The sequence below is a fragment of the Alnus glutinosa genome, chromosome 1, assembly GCF_958979055.1.
Source record: "Alnus glutinosa chromosome 1, dhAlnGlut1.1, whole genome shotgun sequence".
NCBI classification, from domain to species: Eukaryota; Viridiplantae; Streptophyta; class Magnoliopsida; order Fagales; family Betulaceae; genus Alnus; species Alnus glutinosa.
The window spans coordinates 43,727,508-43,749,389 of record NC_084886.1 but is presented as its reverse complement, the minus strand read 5'-3'; the positions used below and the strand labels follow the sequence as shown (position 1 = coordinate 43,749,389).

Below are 21,882 nucleotides of genomic sequence, written 5' to 3'. Positions count from 1 at the left end.
TTGAATCGGATTCCCTTGTTCCCTAAACTAAGAAAATACCAAGAGAATCAAAAGTTGCAACCTATATCTAAGAAAGCAAAAGTAGTTCCCTTAGCATTATTTTAATATAAAAAAAAAATTATATTTCCTCTATGTTCCTCTAACATTTATTTGAAACAATATTTAAATAATTTTTTTTCTCTTTTTCTTTTAGCATTTAATTTAAATAATATTTAAATAATATAGAGAAAAGATAATTAAAGTTATTGTAGAGTGCATTTAAATAGGAAATCAAAAAGTGGTTTAATTTTCTAAATTGAGAAAAAAAATTTAAAAAGACTCAGTAAAATTCCAATGAAAGAAAAAAAAATTAAAATTAAAATGCCACGTAGGACTGGATGGGATGGTTGCGTATAAGGTAGCATTTCTCTTATTTTATAGATAAGATGTTCTTGTAGTTGGCATGAGTAGCTCCAGGCTCCAGGCTCCAGAGCCAACCACCCCACCCACAAGAGAGAGGCCATCTCAGTGGCGGAATTGCACTTCTATTCGTGGTGTAATGACCAGTCTTTACAAAAATCGTTTCAAGTAGCACGATCTTCTTGTTGGGTCATTGAATTACCAAATAAGAATAAGTAATGGAAACTCAATGGCACAAAACATTTGCTAAAACATAGCACTTCCAATCAAAATTACATTCAAGTTAACTGAAAGACCTCTCTTTAGTCTTTGAGAACAGCTAGATTCCAGGCATTCCCATGGTGTCATACAAAACTTGAAGGGTTGTCTCCATTTTCTCGGTTTCGAAATTGAATAAGTTGCAGTGGAAACTTGCCAGAATCAGTTTCCTTGCAGTTCAAACGACATCAGGGTTAACACAAGACAACTTGCACGTCCTCCAGCCCAAGATCTCATTATTGCCTCACGGATAATCTCTCTGATAGAAGTAGTTAGAAAGAGAAACAAAGATTAGCTGGTAACCAGATGGAATTTCTAGCCATTAGAAGGGCTGACCCAGAGTCTACATAGCACAGCAAACTGCCAGAACCAAATTACGATACAATGGCACGCATGCAAAATAAGAATCACAGTTTTTTTTTCCATATATATATACTTTTGAAAAGAAAAAAAACCCCAACAAGGAACACTGTAGCCATTCATTATTTTGGAATCAAAACTCAGGCAAGGTTCTTGGCAATACCAAAACAACGTGAGGAGGGAATGGCTAAATGGGTAAATATTTTGAAATATCAGGATTTCAAAGATAAATTTTGAGATTGCTTCAAAACCATGAACTGAAGGACATTGTATCTGTTAGAGAAGTCAAAGAAGGTTTCAAAGATAAATCATCCTTAGTTTCCTCGTGTTGTTTCTCATCTATATCCTTGTAAGTTTTACTGTCAGAAGGTCTTGAATCTTCTTTGACTTCTCTAACAGTATCAGAACATGTGCACCAGATGTCCTAACACAGGGAAAAGCTTCTTATTTCAATCGTACTACAGTAAGACTTCAGATTTAACCATTTTCAAAAGGAGAGAACTGGGAGGCCGACATACTTATCAGTTCATAGGTAACAATCATTGTTGTTCCATAGAGTGACATATTTAAGAATCGAGGTCCAAACCCTCTATAGAAGCCCCACCATCCATATTCCTTGAGGAGTGTCCTCATTGTCTTGAGTACTGATGGTCTTCCAACAACACAATTATCCATGACCTTCAATGTAAGAGCCAGATTCAAAATAATTTATATTAGTCCTTACATGTATGACATATCCAACAGGTTGTCGCACCCATGATATATGAAAGAGAAGTTCTTTATCATTTGGAGCTATTGCAATGGAAACAGAGGATTACCTGCAGTCGGGTCTTTACAGTGTCAAGGGGAGTGGTGATAACTGATGAACAAGCACCAGCTACCATTCCTGCTGTTGCCTGAACTGTCACCATCTCCATATGGGATGGTTTTTTGTTCATCTCATCTCTGTAGCCCAAGCTTCTAAAGTAATGACAAAAGTATAAGTAGAGAGCATTTGAGTCAACACTCTTAACAGTAATAGGATATGATAGATCCCTGGAACATTAAGATGCACCTCCAAATGATATGTTGGGCAGCTCCATAGGCACCCCACCAAAGTGCAGATGCTGGGGACTGTGTCACAGCTGTCAATCCAAAGCCTCTATACAAACCACGGAACCCTTCAGCCTTTATCACTTTACGTACAGTATCAAATGGTCCACTGCTGACGGTCGTCCCAGGAAGCCCTTGTACCATTAGTCTCTGGCCGATCTGAGATTGCATCACTTACAATTATAAGTCATCATCAGAGGATCATTTAGCACATAACTCCACAAAAACAAACTGCTTTATTTTCAAAGGTGGATGGTAATAATATGAAAACTATGCATAATGGAAGATGCTTACCCAAAGAAATTCATTCCAAACACTGGCCTCTAACTACCAAACTCGCAAGTATCTTTGTCTTTCATCCCACATATAAAACTAAACCACATACAGACTTGTTTTTATAACCCAGTCTAGGCTAGAAAAGTTTTTAATCAACAATGCCTAAAATAGTAGAACATACAACATATTGGGCTTTACGGTTGCGGACAGAGTTCTTCAGCTCTATCATTTGTATGTACAACGGGATTAAACTCAAAAAAATCTATGAACTCTGACATTGAAATTGTAACAATTGTTACTTTTGTATTGAAGTAATAAATATACTACTGGTTACGGGTATGCCAAGCCTTTTCTCCCTCATCTTTTTTTTTCTTTCCTTTCAAATATCTTTCCGCATTTCTTAAAAAAAAAAAAAAAAAAAAAAAGAAAAAAGGAAAAAGGAAAAAAAGTGTAAGTTGGAAAGAATAAGTTTACCCACCACCTCCAAAGGTACATAGTACACACAACAAACTAAATTTGAGAACATGCCTGCCACTCCATTTGCAATGCCAACTCGCGTTGCTTCAGGTATATCTCGACCTTCAGTGTATTTTAACATCATATCTTTTGATACTTCAAGCGATGTCAAAGCCAAGACCCTACCAGGCAATGATCCGATTGCAGACGTGCCAAAACCTCTATAGATGCCAGGGATACCATCAGTCTTCAATATCTGTTTAAATACTGAAATACCGCGCATGTGAGAGAGACTAGAACCAGCTACTTGCATTCTAGTCTTTACAACTGCTGTAGGATGTAACAAGGCCGACTGGGCTGTAAAGAGGAACGCCCCAATAATATGAAACCTTGTCTTGTCCAACCTAAATCAAGGCCAATAAGATTATAAAAAAGTGTTAGTTCTAGACCTACTTTGAGCAAATCAAAGACTTCCCACATATAAAAGACATGCAATATAAAACCAGTTTGAAAAAGAAACTCTAACTGACCACTGTATATATGGAGGGGGTGGCTGAGTTTTTGTTGAGCTTTAATTTTTTTTTTGTTGGGGGACAGGTAGGAAGACTCATTGCACAGTGGCAAATTACAGTAACCAGGCTTCAATGTTTAGTTTTAATTGCATACAAGTACCTACTTACAGTTGCTACCATCGCATAACATGCTTATTGGACACAGTGCAAGTCATAGAAATTTCCTCCATGAATTGAAGAGAGGGTCTAATTGGAGAGAAAAGTATTTGTTAAAAAAAAAAAAAAAAGGGTCAAGGCGTTCATTTTTCCTAACTGTATTCTTGAGTTATTTCACCAACTAAAACTGATCAAACCGATTTAGAGCACTAGGGCATTCTCTTCTCATGGATTAATAATTAATGAAATTACTTTCAAATTATTTAACATATCTTTATGATGAATTTTTTTTTCTTTCAGAAATTGTGGAAGAAATATAGATTATATCCAAATTATTTTATGCTGATTATTGTCCTTCTCTCTCTCATCATTTTTTCGGACAGAATGGGCTCATTGCATCAGTACTCCTGTGCTGACCTCTTCAAATAGAGAGCAAGGTGACATCAACTTTCTATGATTACACACACAATTCTAGAGATGATTATCCATGAGGCATGAAATGAGGCACATCATTGTTGATTGATAATCATTGAGTTTGCATGCCTACAGTCAACGGTCTAACAAAAAAAAAACAAATCTAAATCACAATGTTGCCCCAAAGTAACTGCTAACACTATAAATATTCTATTAAGAGAGTAACTCTTTATTCACTCCGTAGAGAGTATATATCGAAAGTACCAAACTATATTAACTATAAAACAGTCACTCACATGCAAATAAAACATGTTTTGTTAACTTCTCATAAGGATTAGGGGTTTTAGGCGTGTAGTCTATTCGGAAGGTACAGCTTTAACCAAGGTAAATGACTACTTTCATCATGTTGTAACCACAACCTTTGTCCTAAAAATACGATCATTAAAGGATAATGGATACCATCGCTTAAGTAATGAACATACTTTTATTTAGGATTTCATCGTAGCACTTGATTTTGATCGTTTCCATTCAAATAGCTCAAGTTTACTCCAATTTTAAGTTAGATAGTAAACACATAGCAAAATGAATCCAAAGGTTAAAACATTACCACGTCACTCTGGTTGCTTTTTTGGAAGGAAAATTCTCTCTCAATTCTCAAATCTCATCTTGCACTTTTTAACGAGATTAACCATATATAATGATAAAGCTAAGACCTGACAAACTTTTCTTATGAAGCTAATGAGTATGGGAAATTTATTAAAATCTACATGATATTTGTTAATTCGTTAGGTTTTTTTTTTTTTTTTCCTGAACATTATTTTTTTTAATTACATCTATAATGCTATATAAAAAAAATAATAAATAAATAAATAAAAGGTCAAGATCTTTAAGAGTTCTTTAAAATTTTATTATTATTTTTAAGATGTTTTAAATTTTATTATCTGAATATTAACTAAAAGTGATATACCTTAAAATTTTCGTTGATTTACTTCATGTCATGTTACCTATCCAAGAAACTACAACATTCTCACCTACCATAAAACTATATGACCAGTGCAGGCACAGTGCCGCCAAAATCTGGTCACTCTAAGAATTATACAATCCAATCCTGGTGATATGACTATTCTGCTTAGAAGGCCACGAATTCAGCAGGACCAACACAATTGACTTCTCTTAGTGGCAGCAATAAGACCATTTCTGCAGTACCGAAAATAGCTAAAAATGTTCAAGAAAATATCCCATTTGAAGTGTTTCCTTCACTCCCTTGCTCGGTGAAACCATTTTCTGTCTCTTTGGGAATATAGTTTTTTGTTCACTATGAAAAGCTTTTCTTTTCACTAACAATTTTGCGCTAAACCTGAGAAAATATGAAAAACATTTTTCTGAAAAATTATTTTAAACTGAAACAAATGGAGGCTCAGTAAGTCAGTATCAAACATATTGAAGATAAACATGATCACTTGGATAAGGAAACTGTGAAGACTGATTCTCATGGGATAACTCAAATCAATAATTCTCCTGAGTCATCTAAATCTTTGTAGTTGAATAGAGTTGCTCGTATTTCAATTTTTAATTTTAATTTTTATAAAGTGATAAAACCAATCTCATTGGACGGCGGCATTTGTGTCTCCTCTGTCAATTAATTTTAGTGACTTTCTTTTTCGTTTTACCCTTTCTAGTTAGCTTGTTCCTTTTATATTTCACACATTCATGGCTGTTGTATCTTATCATGTAACATACTATTTTCCTTTAAAACACAATAACAAACGCACGCACACACATATACTTAATGATTAAGTTACAGACTCGTGATACGGGTCACTGGGAAACCCGCAGGATCTTTCTTATGTTGATTTCCTATGTTGGAGAAATCTTGGCAAGAAGAATACGGAGGCTAGGGTTTTTGGATAGCAGGTTCTTACAGTAACCTAGGCCTCCTTAACTACAAGAGTTGTTGGGCTAATGGATACTTTTAAATAGACTTATATGGTGAAAATGAAATAACAATGATAATAAAATACTAATCCTAAGACAACAATGATAACCATGCAAATCCTAAATCTGACGAAAAGATAAGCCCAATTAGACAGTCCTCCTCCCACTCGTATTCGGCTAGTCACAAAAGAAGGAAGAATTCTAACGGTTGTCTTCTTCCTCCAGCCATGCAATCCCCGTAACAGATTAGGCACCAGTTCCACCAAATCCCATTAAGCTATTCCACCACTAAACCCCCCAAAAAAGCAATCATAAGTAAAAATCTAACAGTCAAATGGTCCATGCAGTGAAGTTCTCGACACAAACAAAATGATGGCAAAAACAACTTTGATCAAGTGAAAAATAAATTTGAGAAGAAGAGAAAATGAGTCGTACCCAATACCCAAAAACGAAAAACAAAAAGAAAAAGCAGGTAAAAAGAAAGAGAGCAAGCAACCTGGCCCAATTGATGTCGGTGTCAGCAAGGGCCAATTCTGGAGCAGTTGCTGCCTCGGCTTCCACAGCCATATCGGATTTGTGTAACTCCCAAAGGTGTCGACTTCGTTAGCAAATAACTTTATAGTACTAATTTTCGCACCTCTTGGGCACTGCCACCGTCTCTGTTAATGGAAAAGATCAAAGTTTCAGAAAGTTCCAGTGGTTTTCGAAGGCGCAGGAAAGCCTTCAATTTAAAAACCTGAAGGGGGTGGGATCATCGAGCAACATACGGACCCTTCGAGGCCAACAAATGTTGTTCGGCTTCGTCCAAGCCCAATTAGTAGCTCCAAGTTTCTAAGTGAATTGCCATGGGCTTCATTTGTGGAGCCCAAAACATAGTTGCCTACTTGCCTTTGCCAAATACAACCTCTAATATATATATATATTTTTTTTACATGTCCACGTAAAAAGAGGTGTGAGATTCGAACTAGTGACTTCCGCATAATGAGGCATGGTCCCCAACCGATTGAGCTATCATTTAAGAACAATACCACCTTTAATTGCTCGTACAAAGGTTTATGATTTTTAAAAAATCATACCATATTTATATTTATTGTTAAGTTTTCATCCCATGCGTAACAAAATAGTATGAAAGCCGGGTTTTCATAACCGAAGTTCAAATTATCAATGATCATTTATATAAACTTACTGGCGATATCCGGCAAGAATTTTAGAAAAAAGAAAATAAAAGGTGGAGCTATTTGCCAAATTTCATAGGAGTTTACGTTAAGTGAAATGATCATTGTGTGTCCTATAAATTTAATGATTGATTTAGAAAAGTAATATACAAAAAATATACACGAGATGTGCATGATTCTTGTGGGTCCTACAGATCTAATAGTTGATTTAGAAAAGTAATATACAAAAAATATACACGAGATGTGCATGATTCTTGTGGGTCCTACAGATCTAATGGTTGATTTAGAAAAATAATGTACAAAAAATATACACGAGATGTGCATATAACATGTCTCCATCACCATATTCTTTGCAATAAAAACTATAAGTTGAAATCTCAACCCTGCAAATTACCCTATATGTCACCTTTTTTGCACCGGATTGATGTAATAATACCCCTTAATCTTTGTTAAAAACAAATATTTGAAGAGTGGATCAACGTTATCACGGCAACTCAATTAAATGTGAGTATAGTACTATAAAGGATATTTGTTCACGTCAACATGTCACCATAATAATATGACTAATGATTTTTTCACTTCACCTTACCTTAGCGTACATTTGAAATGACACACCTCTAATAATATCCCTGGTCCATCGGTATCTTATAGATGCGCAATATACTTTTTTGCAACCTAAATAGCCAACCTTTCGGGTCTACCAATCTGTCACGTACCTGTAAACAATCAGGGCCGTCAATCTCCCCAATGTCCCTACAATCGAACTAGAATTCCAGGTTAAAACCCATTTTTGGGAATCCCTTAACCGTCTATCTATAGCCTATATAGGTGATAAGTGGAAAGCCGAAGCATTGGTTTTTTTTATTTTTTATTTTTATTTTTTAAAAAAACTTTACTTAATTCCTTCTCAATTCTTATCATATTTATAATTACTCTCATAAATTTAAAAAATTGTTAATTTAGTGTATTATTTTTCAATTTTTTTCAATTTCACTCATCTATTGGGATTAACGGATAGGTGTTACCATTTTCAAAATACCCATTATTTTTCAAAGAAAAAAAAAATTGCAAGAATTTAGGTGTTAATTAGGATTTAGCAAAATTTGCAAAAATACTCGCGCATTAATATTTGAAAAAAATATATATATTAATATTTTTAAAAAAATATATACTTTTAAAATTTTGGCAAGATTTAACGGAAAATACTATTAGAGTGATGAAATTGAAAGATGAATACATTAAATTGAGAGTTTTTTTTTTAAGCTTATGAGAGTAATTGCAAAAGCATCGACAATTCAATGGGGTTAAGTGGAGTTTCAATTTTATTTAAAAAAAAAAAACAACAATAACAAGAAAAAAGAAAGAGAAAGAGAAAAAAACATAACCAAATACAAGCAACTCAACCATAATATCCAAGCAAGAGAGACAACTAGCACTTCATTACACTGGAGGGCAATCATTAAGGTGAAATTCGAGTGTGAGTGCATTCAGAAAAGGTTGCAGCCCAAATAGATGCAAGGTCAATGAATTTGAAACCCAACTGGATTGGGATGGGGAGAAACTCATATATGATCTAATATAGACATTAGAAAACAACAACAACATAAATACATAGAAAAAATTAGAAATAAACTATCAAACTCAAAAGAGTAATGCTACACATCATCCCCTTGTCCTCCTTTTGTCCCCCCAAAATTGATGTGGCTCTTAAAATCACTATTGAATTTTTAATATATCACTATTGAATTTTGATCTAATGGTGATTTTAAGAGCCACATCAATTTTGGGAGGACAAGGGGATGATGTGTAGCATTACTCAACTCAAAAATCAACAGCACTAATAACAGAAAATGCAAGGTGTGAAAATCACGCGCATGCGCGTGAATCATTGATACTTAAGTGATGGACCAAATAAATATAATAGGTGAAATCGCTAGGAAGATATATGAAAATGAAACTTGTAAAAATTGATATATTAGAATGAATACACACATTTTGTGATAGTCTCGATTTATACGTGGATATGGTCCCTACAATTAGTTGTGTACGGAAGTTTTTCCTTGTTATAAAAAAAATCACAATAATCACGATCAATTATAAACATATAAAATTGTCCGCTTCATTAAATCAAAAACATATGTTACTATATTTACTTTTTGTGATTTCTTTGGTTAAAGTAGAGGTTATCAAGGAATCATGTGTATAAGAAAGTTATGCTCAAATTGGAATATAATCACAAAGTTGAAATTATTAGAAATTCCTAAAGGAATATTGCTAGTAAAAATTCTTAAAGTCATCTCTAAATAAGTCATAATTTTGTATAACTCATCCTCACCATGTTTTTTTTACATCCTCACAAAGTTAGGTATTAAAATGGTATAAAGATAAATTCAAATTAAATATTAAGAGCTCTATGGAAAATCTTATGAAATCAAGAAAATCTATTTTTCTATTCACCAATCGCCTCTTTATATTTAGTTTTTCTTTATATTTTTAACAAAAATTACAAATAGGCCCATATAACAGATTCTAGCAAATGTTAAACATAAAATTGATCGGATTTTTTCTCAAGATTCAAAGAGCCAAAAAGATAATATTATATATTTTTAATAATATTTATTGCAAACTACACCAAAGTAGAGAAAAATAGAATTTATTTAAAGACAATGGTATTTATAGTGTTAATTATAAATAATTAAAAAATAGTATTTTATTTAAAGTAGAAAAATATTTAGAGAGTTTATTGTTTAATAATTTAAAAAAGTGATTAGCTAAAATTTTTAAAGTTAAATTTAAAATGATTATGAAGAAACAATTGTAAATGCTCCGATTAGGCCAAAAGATCATACCCCGGGCCCGGATCTCATATCGAACGGTATATAAAAGTACACGGCGAAAATAGTAGCGAAAGAAACTACCACTATATTTAGAGGCTCATCGCGCAGCCTGGACTACCGGTCCAGGCGATAATTTCTCCTTAACCCTAACATCGAAATGCTCCCAAGATCTCTTCCCTGAGAAAATCTGTTCACTTTACATCCTCCAATTCTAGTCCGAGTCTCACGCAGGACTAGAAGAAGGTTTTTTCGATTCTAGGGTTTACATTCTGTTGCTCCTCACCGAGCAGAGAAATAGAAGAATTTCCAATTGAAACTTTACAATTTCTTCAACTAGGTATGTAATTTCAACGAGCTCTGCTTATTCTTATTTATTGTTATAGTTTTTTTTTTCTCTTCCCTTTTTGGTGTTTTCTGGGCCTTGTTTTGGCGTTTTTGCAATGGCCTATATGTTATATCTATGCCATGGGTGTTCGTGTTTTCTAGGGTTTATCACCGAGAAGTAGTTATTTTTTTTTCCAAAAGAAAAAGATTAGTTTTCGTTTTGTCTCAAACTCATTGGTTCAATCACTGGGCACGGCCTATTGTTCAAGGTAGTGTGTAATGCCATTTTTCTTCTAGGTTTTATTGTTAAGATGTTATTTCGGTATTTCTCGAGAAATCTTTGAATATGGGATTTTATCTTTTTTTGATAAGTAATATGGGATTTTATCTTTTTTTGATAAGTAATATGGGATTTTATCTTTTGAGGCATCTAAACATGCAATACTTACCAGTAGTTGGATTGGCTGAGCGGAATTTAGATTTTCTTTTTGAAAATTGTATTAATATTTTGTATAGTTTTGTAATTATTTATATACTGAAAGATAAAAGAATTATTTTGAGCAAGGAATATATATGATAATATAGCTTTTTTCTTAGCTTGGGTTTTGTGTCAATGTGTTCAAGGAAGATGTTTAATTGTTTGTATTGTTGAGTTGAATAAAGGGTATGAAGTTTTTGATTTTGATGTTTTATGTGATGGTTTTATCATTTTGCAGGTAAGTATTAGGCATGGCTACAGCAGAGCCTGCTCCAGCTTCCCTTGGTCCCCGGTATGCACCTGACGATCCCTCCCTTCCGACACCATGGAAGGGTTTGATTGATGGAAGCACAGGTGTTTTGTACTACTGGAATCCTGAAACCAACGTTACCCAATATGAAAAGCCAGCCTCTTTGACACCTCCATTGCCAACGGGCCAGCCTCCGGCTGCTTCTACGCCCATGCTGGCTTCAATACCAGTGGCCCAATCGATACAACCAAGTGGTTTGGTGGCTCAGGTTGGGCAACAGATAACACAAGCCCCTCAACAACAGGGGCAACAAGTGAGCCAGTTATCTCAACATCACAGACAAGCGATGGCACAACAGCAGCAGAGTTCAATGGTGGCACAGGTTTCTCATCATCAGGGCTCTCAAGTGGCACAAGGTGGACTGCAACAGAGTTCACAATTGGGACAGCCCATGCAACAGCAGGGGCAACCAACACTGTCACAGCCACAGCAATTCATGCAGCAAATGTTGCAATATCCAGGTCAGCAGCCAATTCAGCACATGCCTCAGCAGTCCGCCCAGCACGTGCTGCAGCAGCCAGGGCAGCAAATCCCACAGCAAACCATTCAACAAATGCCTCAGCTTCAAGGTTCACATGTGACACAACCCCAAGCACATCAATTTACACATCAGCAGCTGCAATACATGGCATATCAGCAAAGCATGCTTCCACAGGGGCAGCAAAGTTCACAGCAGCAGACCCCGCATGGTGCACGAGGGCAGCCATTTACAAATCAACAGGAGTATAAAGTTGCATTCCCAAATAGGGAAGAAGTTGATTTTCAAAACGGAAACCAAATTGGAGTTTCTCCATCCCATTTCCAGCAAACTGGCGCCTCATCTGTTCAGAACCTTCCTGCTGGTAGCAACTCGGTTCATATGCCACAAATGGGTGTTCATTCAGGTCAAGCCCAACAGTATGGTGGTTCTTCAGGGAATGTGCAACAGTCTCCCTCCATGGGTCAAATGCAGCAAACTAGGATTGATGTGGCTCACCTGCAACATGGTCCTAGGTTTCAAAATCAGATGGGTCCAATGATGCATAGTCAGCAGTCTAATGTGCCTCCTGTTGGATCAAAGATCGGGCATGAGGATAGTATACATGGTAGAATTGGAAATGAATATTACTTTAATGCTAACAAGGAAGGGCCAATTAATCCCCAGGATCCCAAGCTTGCAGTGATACCCATGGCAAGAAATCCGCAGGTATCTTTTAACTAATTTTCCATCAATTTGGAATGAGGGTTGCGCTCCATTAATGTATATTACTTGGAGATAGCTTATGGTGGTTGATATACTATTCATGACAATCTTCTATTTGGGAATTCTAGATTTATGTGATTTGTAAATGCAATTTAGTGACAAAGGACCGGAAGACATACATTTTTAAGACAGCACCGCATGCAACACGCCAACATGGATTGCCTTTATAAGATAGATGCCTTCAGATGTCTATACTAGAAACAAAAGTTTGGTGTCATCTGTATATCAATTTTTGCATATACATGTTTCAACCTCTAAGGTAAACTTAGGGGGTATAGCACTAAGAAGATACATTTATTTTTTATTTTTGTTTACCAACCTGAATAATATGAGTAGAGGCAGTACTTCAGATATAAAATGATTGTTTTGGATCCTTTTGTTCTTTTTCTTTTTTCCCCTTGTACTAATTGATTGAATGATATATGTTTTTCTGGACTACATACCACTTTCTTCTCAAAATCTGTGGGACTGATAATGATGTCTGTGCTATTTCGTTGCAGGAGAAGAGGGTCAGTGGTGTCCCTTTTCATAATGCCATGCCTGGTCGTACCAGTGGGCCGAATGCTGTCACAGGGCATGCCGTGCATAATATATATAGTCATGCAACAAGTGGTCCACCATTCTCAAGTAATGCTTTGATGAGGCCTCCTTATATGGGATCTACAGATGTTGCTAGTCTCTCACCCACTGAAGCTTACTGTCAACAGCACGAAGTTACAGCAACGGTCTGTATTTTAGCTTGCTTGATTATTGCTAGTGGTGTTTATGTGAACATGAGAATGCGTGTTGAAATGCTTTATTCCTAAACAGATCAAATATATGTTAAGAAGAGAATTGGGATTCCCAGGGAATGTTTTGGCGAGTGTCTGATACGGAGGAATGTAATTTTGTATAACAAATTATAATGCAGATCATACCAATTGCTCATATGAATAAGAAGTTGCAAATGAAATGCTTATATTTCTTTTAGAGTTCACATGTTTTCTTTTAATTGAATTTGTTTTGGCGAGTGTCTGATATCGAGGAATGTACTTTTGTATAACAAATTATAAAGCAGACCAATACAAATTGCTCATATGAATAAGAAGTTGCAAATGAAATGCTTATATTTATACTTATCAAAAAAAAAAAAATGAAATTCTTATATTTCTTTTGGAGTTGGCGTGTTTTCTTTAATTGAATATTGTTTTTGACCTCAATATATGTATTAAAATGAATAGGGTGACAATGTTCCAGCACCATTCATGACATTTGAAGCAACTGGTTTCCCTCCAGAGATATTGAGAGAGGTATTCTTTACCTGTGCCATGATCTAGTGTTCTGTCTTAGGATTATAAAACAATATATGGACACATTCCATTCCTTGTGTTGTTATTATTACTGTCTTTGTTATTTTTAAACTCATAAATTCTCACTTGTCGCAGGTGCGATATCTGCTCCGGTGGAGGAGCATATGTCGTACGCTGCGCTGCTATTGGCACACTTACACTTGCAACAACTATCCTGATTTTTGGAGGCTGCAAAATGGACAGTTGGAGCCTTTCTTGGGCATCTTCTAGAAGGGTGGTTGGCCCTTCATCCAAATCACACCTAATGTGACTGGCATTTCTTGCTTATGGGCTCCGCCTGTTATGTCTTTATTGCCCTCTTTTGTTGCTTCGAGTTGCTTCTGTAAGCAACCGTACACCCATGGGCTTTTTTTTTTTTCTTTTTCTTTTTTCTTCTTAAGTTATATCTCACTCTCTTGTGATATGCTATTGAAAACTTCATTTTATACTTTTCATGTGTCTCATATGTTCAGTTTTTTGTTGAGTCTGATTACCTGCGGCTATGTTCTTCTTTCAGATATATTCTGCTGGTTTCACATCTCCCACACCAATTCAGGCGCAGACATGGCCAATTGCCCTGCAAAGCAGGGACATAGTCGCAATTGCAAAAACAGGTTCTGGGAAAACATTGGGCTATTTGATCCCTGCCTTCATTCTTCTTAGACATTGCCGTAATAATTCTCAGAATGGCCCAACAGTGTTGGTTGTGGCTCCAACCCGGGAACTTGCTACGCAAATACAAGATGAGGTCATGAAATTTGGCCGATCATCGGGAGTCTCTTGCACGGTGGGTTCTTAAGGGCTCATCTATTTTCCTTATTGTACAATTCAGATATCACCTTGTTTGCTTTAGAGTTTTGATTCACCAGTTTGACTCAATTCCTTGATTCAGTGCTTATATGGTGGTGCTCCAAAGGGTCCACAACTAAAAGAATTAGATCGAGGAGCAGATATTGTTGTTGCAACTCCTGGTCGGCTCAATGACATCCTTGAGATGAAGAAGATTGACTTTAGACAAGTTTCACTTCTTGTACTTGACGAGGCTGATCGAATGCTTGACATGGGTTTTGAACCTCAAATTCGTAAGATTGTTAATGAGATACCCCCACGCAGACAAACTCTTATGTACACAGCGACGTGGCCCAAAGAAGTAAGAAAAATAGCAAGTGATCTTCTTGTTAATCCTGTTCAGGTTAACATTGGCAGTGTTGATGAGCTTTCTGCAAACAAGGCTATCACACAGGTACCTTTGGACTACCACACCTTTGCCACTGTCTTACAAATGCAACATAGAAAATGATAGTTCTTTATCTCTATGTGGTGGCTTTCATATGTGAAAGTTGCCACCATCCTTATATCAGTCTGGCCATCTTATTCATGAGTTACTGGATTTTACACCCACATATTGAAGCTAAAATCTGTTGCGTTATGAATATTTTCTGTGATCTCATCCATTATTTAAATGAATTGAGAATTTTTTCTCTGAACATGCAGTATGTTGAAGTAGTCCCACAAATGGAGAAACAGAGGCGCTTGGAGCAGATCCTTAGATCCCAAGAACGAGGTTCAAAGGTCATTATTTTCTGCTCCACAAAGAGGTTGTGTGATCAGCTTGCACGTAGTATTGGACGTAGCTTTGGGGCTGCTGCAATTCATGGAGACAAGTCTCAGGGTGAGAGAGACTGGGTTTTAAATCAATTCCGGAGTGGAAAGTCTCCTATATTGGTTGCCACTGATGTTGCTGCCCGTGGGCTTGACATCAAAGATATAAGGTTAGCTCGTCTTTGCATTTTAACTATGTACTCTATTCAGACTATGTGTGAGAAGGTGACAATACTCACTCTTTTATGACCAGGATCATGAATCTCGTAAGTTGCAGATTATGAATGAGTTTAATACTATTGTCTAGTTATTTAGCATTTAGCATCCTTTGCATCATACTCAATTCTTTTACATCTTCGTGCTACAGGGTGGTGATCAACTATGATTTCCCTACTGGGGTTGAGGACTATGTCCACCGAATTGGAAGAACTGGGAGGGCTGGTGCAACTGGAATTTCATATACCTTTTTCTCTGAGCAGGACTGGAAATACGCAGCTGATTTGGTCAAAGTTCTGGAAGGAGCTAACCAGCATGTGCCTCCAGAGGTGCGAGAGATTGCTTTACGTGGTGCACCAGGTTTTGGCAAGGATCGGGTTAGCCATTTTGATTCCGTTAGTAGCGGTGGTGGTTATGGTCGGTATGATTCTGCTGGCCGTGGTGGCATGAGGGATGGCGGATTTGGTGGCCGGGGTGGCATGAGGGATGGTGGGTTTGTTGGACGCGGAGGCATGAGGGGTGGCAATTTTGGTGGACGTGGAGGCATGAGAGATGGTGCGATTAGTGGACATGGTGGGAAAAGTGATTTCTTTCCTGGTCGTAGCAACAGGGGACGAGGATTTGGTGGTCCTGGTGGTAGTCATGTTGGTCGGGGCAGGAATGATCGTGGCCCATATGATCGATACAACAATATGGACAGCCGTGGACGAGGTCGTGGACGGGGAAGATTTGATAACAGAAGAGACGTTGCTGATAGGAGTAGAGGTAGAAGTTACAGTCGTAGCCCTGAAAGAGTTCGAACATGGGGTTATAGTGGCAGCCGCAGCCGCAGCCGCAGCCGTAGCCGAAGCAGGAGTAGGAGCTGGAGCAGGGGTCGTAGTCATAGCCGAAGCCGGTCTCGTGGCCGTGGTGGTAGCTACAGCCGCAGCCGCAGCCGCAGCCGCAGCCATAGCCGCAGTCCTAGCCGCAGCCGTAGTCGCAGCTATGACAGATATGAGAGGGCCGAGAGGCCACAAAGATTCTCTGATAAACCAGATACCACAGTGCCTGAATTCGAGGCTGCTCCTGAATCAGGGATGTCTCCTATGTCCCCAGGCACACGTGATAATGCATCTCCTGGAGCTGATCTGATTGCACAGCCATCAGTGGTTGAAAGTACCGAGGGTCCACAGCCAGAGGATGGCATAGACTCGTGCCATCAGTCAGCTACCGAACCTCAAGTTTGACGCATTTCTGTTTATTTTTTCTTGTTAGTGAGGGTGATTTGTGGTTTGTGTTATTTAAGTGGCTGTTTTGACCTCTCACTTTAGTCAAGACTGGCTTCCTATGATGATTTTGGTGACAGCAAGTTGAGGTTGGGTCGAAAGGATTGGAATTTGTAATATGTGATCGTTCTTGACAAGGTTGCCTGCTGCTGCTTCCGGTGGTAATAGCTGTTTTAGGATAATTGAGGGTTCTTTCTAGAAATTTAGTCTTATTGTAACTCTTCGAACTCATTTTTCACCGATAGGAGGACTCGCTATTTCTAATCCAGTGGTGGTTGAAATTTGGTACGGGAAAGGGTGTTTATTGTGATTGAAATGAAGGTGTTGAGGTGGGACTTGGGATGGACAATGTGGTTCCTGCCTTGTAATCTTCTCCATTTGAACACAATTACTTGGCAATGTCATGAATTATTATATTTTTTTCAGTTATACTTTGAAACTTAGTTCTCTCTTTGACCATCTTCATCCTTAAATCATCTACACCTTCATCGTCGTCATTGTTTTTGTTACTGCCTGAGGCACCATTGCCCATACAGAAATGTGAAAATCTGTACAAAAAAAAAACTTCCCTAGGATGCAGCCCTACAGCGGATATTGCTCATTCTTTTTTTCTTTTTTTGAAGAAATCCCTTTCGATATATTAAAAGAGACCAACAGGTCAAATGTGTAAGGTTACAATGAATTTCTAATACACCAAGTCAAAGACACCGCGGTGAGAGTTTCCTCCACCCAAGCCAAATAGATGAAGACCATTACAAAATACAGCTCCTCAAAAACCTAGACAAACAGAAAGAAACCTCCACGTTAACATAAACCTCTATTAGATCTATGAGAGGGCTTTTGCATACTAGGTTTTGATCTTAAATAAACAACACAACAACTGCATTAACAACCAAACACAAACAAAGAAAAAGAAAAAACTACAAATGCACAAGCCGGACCATTTCCCCCACTTTCCCAATTTGCTCGATGTTTTGCCGACTTCAGAAGATCCAGAAATCGCTCCTAAAAGATCACCCTGACTACCCCTAAAACCACACCCGAAAAAAGCGCCTGAATCACCGTTACAATACCGCCGAAAACGGAGAATCAAAAACATCGAAACCGCCATCGAAACCGCCGATCCCCTTTCGCCCTAACCACCGTTCCAGTGGAAATCCTAAGATCGGCACTGCTTCAAACAACCACGAAAAACATCGGATCGAGAGATTTTGTCTCCAGTGTGGTCATCCAAACCAGTAGCGGTAGATCGAAACCTCCTATTCAAAATCAACACCGTCAGGCCGGAAAATCCATGGAAGAAACCAAAAACTCGGACCAGTGCGATTTTGTCATTGACGTGGCCATTCAAAACAGCAAATGGTTTATCATGAACTCCTCTTAGAAATCAAACACCGTGCGCCACAAATCGGGAGAAAACATCCGCCTTTTACACTCTACCAAACGTGAAAAACCACGTCTCCATCCCTGACCAAGACAAGACAAAAAACAACCCTTCCCCTCTTCAGTTGCCGACGACCCCCAAGGAGAGAAGAAAGATTATTTATAAATAGAAACTACCACAGCCTATTGGGGTCCTCCATTTTCATGCTCAAAAAAGTCTTTTCTCACAGAGGAAAAAATCGCCAAAGCAGAGAGTTTTTTTCTTAGGTAAAACATAATTAACTCCTTTTTGGGATATTGTTCATTATACAACAGTGTTGTGTTGTTCTTATTTATTTACTTGTTTTGCACAATTTTGGGGAGCTAAAAATTAAGCAGCACTTTTTTCACAAGGGAAAAATGAACTTGCCATCATCAAAATCATACCAAAAAAAGTAAAGAATTAACTAACAAAATACAGCTTTAGATTGATTGGGGGAAAAAAAAATACAGCTTTAGATCTCCACATGCACAGATTTTCAATGTGTTCACTAATGCCATTTTCCTTCAAATAACTGCAAAACAAAACAATCAAAAGATGTTTAAGATGCATATCACATGACTAGACCCATCCCAATTCCACATAGCCCCAAACAACAAATAAGCTAAATCCATATACGTAACTAACCTCACATGCCGTAATCAACTATCCTGATGAACATGGCAAACCTCTTTATCATCACCATTATCACCACTGACAGAGACTACATGTTCGCCAATACTAGCATTGACATAAACTGCATTTTCACCATTATTGTCATTAACAGAAGCTGCATTTTCGCTACTACCATTGATAGAGAACATTTTCACCCCTCTCACCATTGACAGAGACTGCATTTCACCACTACCATCATTTGCAGAAACAACATTTTCCTTTAAAACAACAGAATCATCCTTATTATCATCATCATTTCCCTCAGGGTCACCCTGCAATTCTCATCACACAAAACCCAAAATTACTATAACTGACAACAAAATCACAAGCCAATGTATATATATATATATATATATATTCCCTTTTAAATAACACAAGAAATAAACAATAAAATTAAGAGTTAGATCACCTGTAACTCGACCGGTTTTGCCAAAGAGCGACTGAGAGGCTCATCCTTCAATATAATTGTTGGAAACCGACAAAAATCCCAACCTAGAACCTTACAAACAACCTGCCCAAAAGCCCTATGAGCCCGCTTCCTCTTCGTCTTTGATATCGCAATCGAATGCTGAACAAGGCCAACACAACCCTTATATCTCCTCAACACCTTCTTCCCAATCCCTCGGCAAACCAAACAACAGAAGTCCCCAGTTTCATAATTCTTCTCAAAGTAACTCCTCAACTCACTGTCCTCCATAAACATCATAAAAAAGAACTTGAATTCTTCATTTTCGTCAGACCCCTCTTCGCTCATTTCATCATCTCCATCATCTCCACTGTTGTCTTCGACTTCGTCTTCGTCTTCATTGGTATGGGCCCTTTTCACGAAAAATTCACTGCAAGCTTTGGCCGCCTTGCACTGTATTTGAATTGCAGCAAAACAAGCACGCTCATCAGCAGATAAAGATTTTGGAGTCGAAATAGGCTTCAGGGCAGGCCAACTAGATGCTTCTGGAGCCGGCTCTAGGGGTTTTGGGCACGGCCATTCGGGACCCAAATCCGGTGGCGGGTCAGGCTGTGGCATCTTCTTATTCTTCTTCTTCTTGATCCTTTTCTCTCTGAGCCTCTTCTTCCCTGTGGTGGTGGTAGAGGTGTTTTCTTTCTTGAAAGATGTGGGATTGGTGGGTTGGAGAGAATTTCTGATGCAGGGTTTTGGTCTGGGGTTTGAGATAGTGGTTTGTTGGTGATAGAGGGGATAATTGGATCTGTGGTTGGGGTTAGGCGTTTGCTGGTGACAGAGCGGATAATAGGATCTTGGGTTTGGGTTTGGGTTAGGCATTTCCTGGTGACAGAGCGGATAATAGGATCTGTAATAGAAGGGTATGGGGTTGGGGACATAGGGGATTCTTGAGGAGCTGGGGCTAGGGTTTGGGTTGTTGAGGTTAGGGTCTGGTGGGGGGCCTTGGTGCCAGAGAGAGTGGAGATAGATAACTTCATTTCTAAGCATCTTTTCATCATATGGATACATTTGAGGATTTTTTGAAGGTCCCAGATAAGGAATCCCTTTTCCAAATATTAATGATGTTGATGCTGCACACATTGAGGGTTTTAGAAGGGGAAAGAGGGCAATCCACTGACCATAGTTACAGAAAAGTAACATCTCATAAAAAATAATAATAATAATAAATCCTAACATAGTACTATTTCTCTGCAAACTACACAATTAAGCGAATCCGTTGCCCAAACATATATTTAAATAATTGCTATACCATACTATATCTGCGAACTATGTAGTTAATCAAATCCATAGCTCAAACATACATTTTAAAGTTCTTTACAATCCCGGACACATGATTTCATATAAAATTCGGCAGAGCATAATGGATCAAAAAATACCGAGTCTGATTGAGGCCAATATAGGCCCACCAAGTAGAATGTATTCTACCACCCCATCTTGGTTACATCTCTTGGAATTTCTACAGCAAGTTCCTAGTTGAGCAATGAATCAAAACAAATACGAAACAACTAAAATGTTGTGCTTGCGGCATTAGAGGTGATCACAATCACCATTGATTCACTATTCATATTCATTCGCCCAAGTGCACTCTGTTTTAATTACTCTAGTATTTGCACGGTAGTGCCACAAGAAGGAAAGTACAAAGTAGGAAATAGTCCAGTCTTCAAGTCTTGTAATGAATATCACCCAAAATAAGCACTGAATACTCTAAGCCAAAAAGGAATGAGAAAATTGTCAAGTACTTGCCTCTCGCATTTTCCAAGAATCCAAACAGAACGGAGAAGCGAGAAAAGGAATACCTTTTTATGATGGTTTCAATTCCGGCACCGGATTCGGGAGCAGCGTTGACGGCTTTCTCGTCGTCCCTCTAGGTCGAGGCGTTCGGAGCCTTCTTCCGGTTCCCAGTCCTGCGGCGGTCTGCGTTGATGGTTTCTAATTTTCTTTCTTATTTTCTTGGGATTGAACGTGTTTCAAAAAATTAAGGTTGTTTGGCATACCCCTCTCCCCTCCCTACTTTTCTCTCTCTTTTTTTCTTTTGTTCTTTTTTTTTAAAAAAAAAAAAATCAATTTCGAAAAATTTCAATGCTTTATATCAAACCAATCACATTTTAGCCATTTTTTTTTTTTCCTTTTTATTTTAATATCACATCAATTACTTTTCAGGGTTAAATAACTTTTTACAATTTTTTTTTTTTTCATATCAATTTTACTTTTGATCACAAGTGGTACCTTGCTTATTGGCATATATACTCAAATAATACATCAATTCATCTGCCGTCAAGAAAATTAACATACTTTTACATTAAACTAATTAAAACTTGACACATGTGGCCAAGTCACCCCAAAAGCCGATTTGGGGTGGCCGAACCATCTCACCCCAAAAGGCCAAAAGAAGAAGAGGAGAAAAAAAATATGGGTTTAGTCTCTTGAGGGCGGTTCTGCCACTCTAATTGGCCCAAAGGTGTGGTTCAAGCCACTTTTTTTTAAAAAAAAAAAAAAAATTCTTGATTTAAATTTTATTTTATTTTTAATACGAACTATTTGGGTATATGCCTATAAGCGAGATATCATCTGTGATCGAAAGTGAAAAAAAAAAAAAAAAAAAAAAAAAAAAAAAAAAAAAAAAAAAAAAAACTCAAAAGATAAAAATGTATTTAATCCTATTTTTTAACACTCGTTTTTACTTTTTCATACAAAAATAAATTCAAAACT

The 21,882-nt window shown here is 37.4% G+C and overlaps 3 protein-coding genes across 4 annotated transcripts; 1 reads left to right on the top strand and 2 right to left on the bottom strand.

The window, feature by feature from the left end:
* Nucleotides 1-386: 386 nt before the first annotated feature.
* LOC133874664 (uncharacterized) lies at nt 387-6,591 on the bottom strand. The gene is made up of 6 exons (XM_062312891.1): nt 6,355-6,591; nt 2,864-3,245; nt 2,072-2,268; nt 1,836-1,977; nt 1,536-1,695; nt 387-916 (listed from the first exon to the last, which is right to left on the bottom strand). The coding sequence occupies exons 1-6, from the start codon at nt 6,423-6,425 to the stop codon at nt 894-896; spliced, it is 975 nt and encodes a 324-aa protein (XP_062168875.1). The 5' UTR covers nt 6,426-6,591; the 3' UTR covers nt 387-893.
* A 3,370-nt stretch (nt 6,592-9,961) lies between these two features.
* LOC133851077 (DEAD-box ATP-dependent RNA helicase 46-like) lies at nt 9,962-17,065 on the top strand. Its single transcript, XM_062287383.1, has 8 exons — nt 9,962-10,207; nt 10,911-12,168; nt 12,726-12,950; nt 13,446-13,514; nt 14,071-14,340; nt 14,446-14,796; nt 15,048-15,325; nt 15,523-17,065. Exons 2-8 carry the CDS (start codon nt 10,924-10,926, stop codon nt 16,595-16,597), a joined length of 3,513 nt encoding a protein of 1,170 aa, XP_062143367.1. The 5' UTR covers nt 9,962-10,207; nt 10,911-10,923; the 3' UTR covers nt 16,598-17,065.
* Nucleotides 17,066-17,293: 228 nt separating this feature from the next.
* LOC133851061 (uncharacterized) lies at nt 17,294-21,143 on the bottom strand. Of its 2 annotated transcripts, none has more exons than XM_062287374.1 (4): nt 20,970-21,143; nt 19,123-20,243; nt 18,687-18,985; nt 17,294-18,103 (listed from the first exon to the last, which is right to left on the bottom strand). In XM_062287374.1, exons 2-3 carry the CDS (start codon nt 20,179-20,181, stop codon nt 18,701-18,703), a joined length of 1,344 nt encoding a protein of 447 aa, XP_062143358.1. In that variant the 5' UTR covers nt 20,182-20,243; nt 20,970-21,143; the 3' UTR covers nt 17,294-18,103; nt 18,687-18,700. The 2 variants fall into 2 exon arrangements, with proteins under 2 accessions (XP_062143358.1, XP_062143352.1); XM_062287368.1 differs by lacking the exon at nt 17,294-18,103 and adding an exon at nt 18,337-18,573.
* Nucleotides 21,144-21,882: the final 739 nt, after the last annotated feature.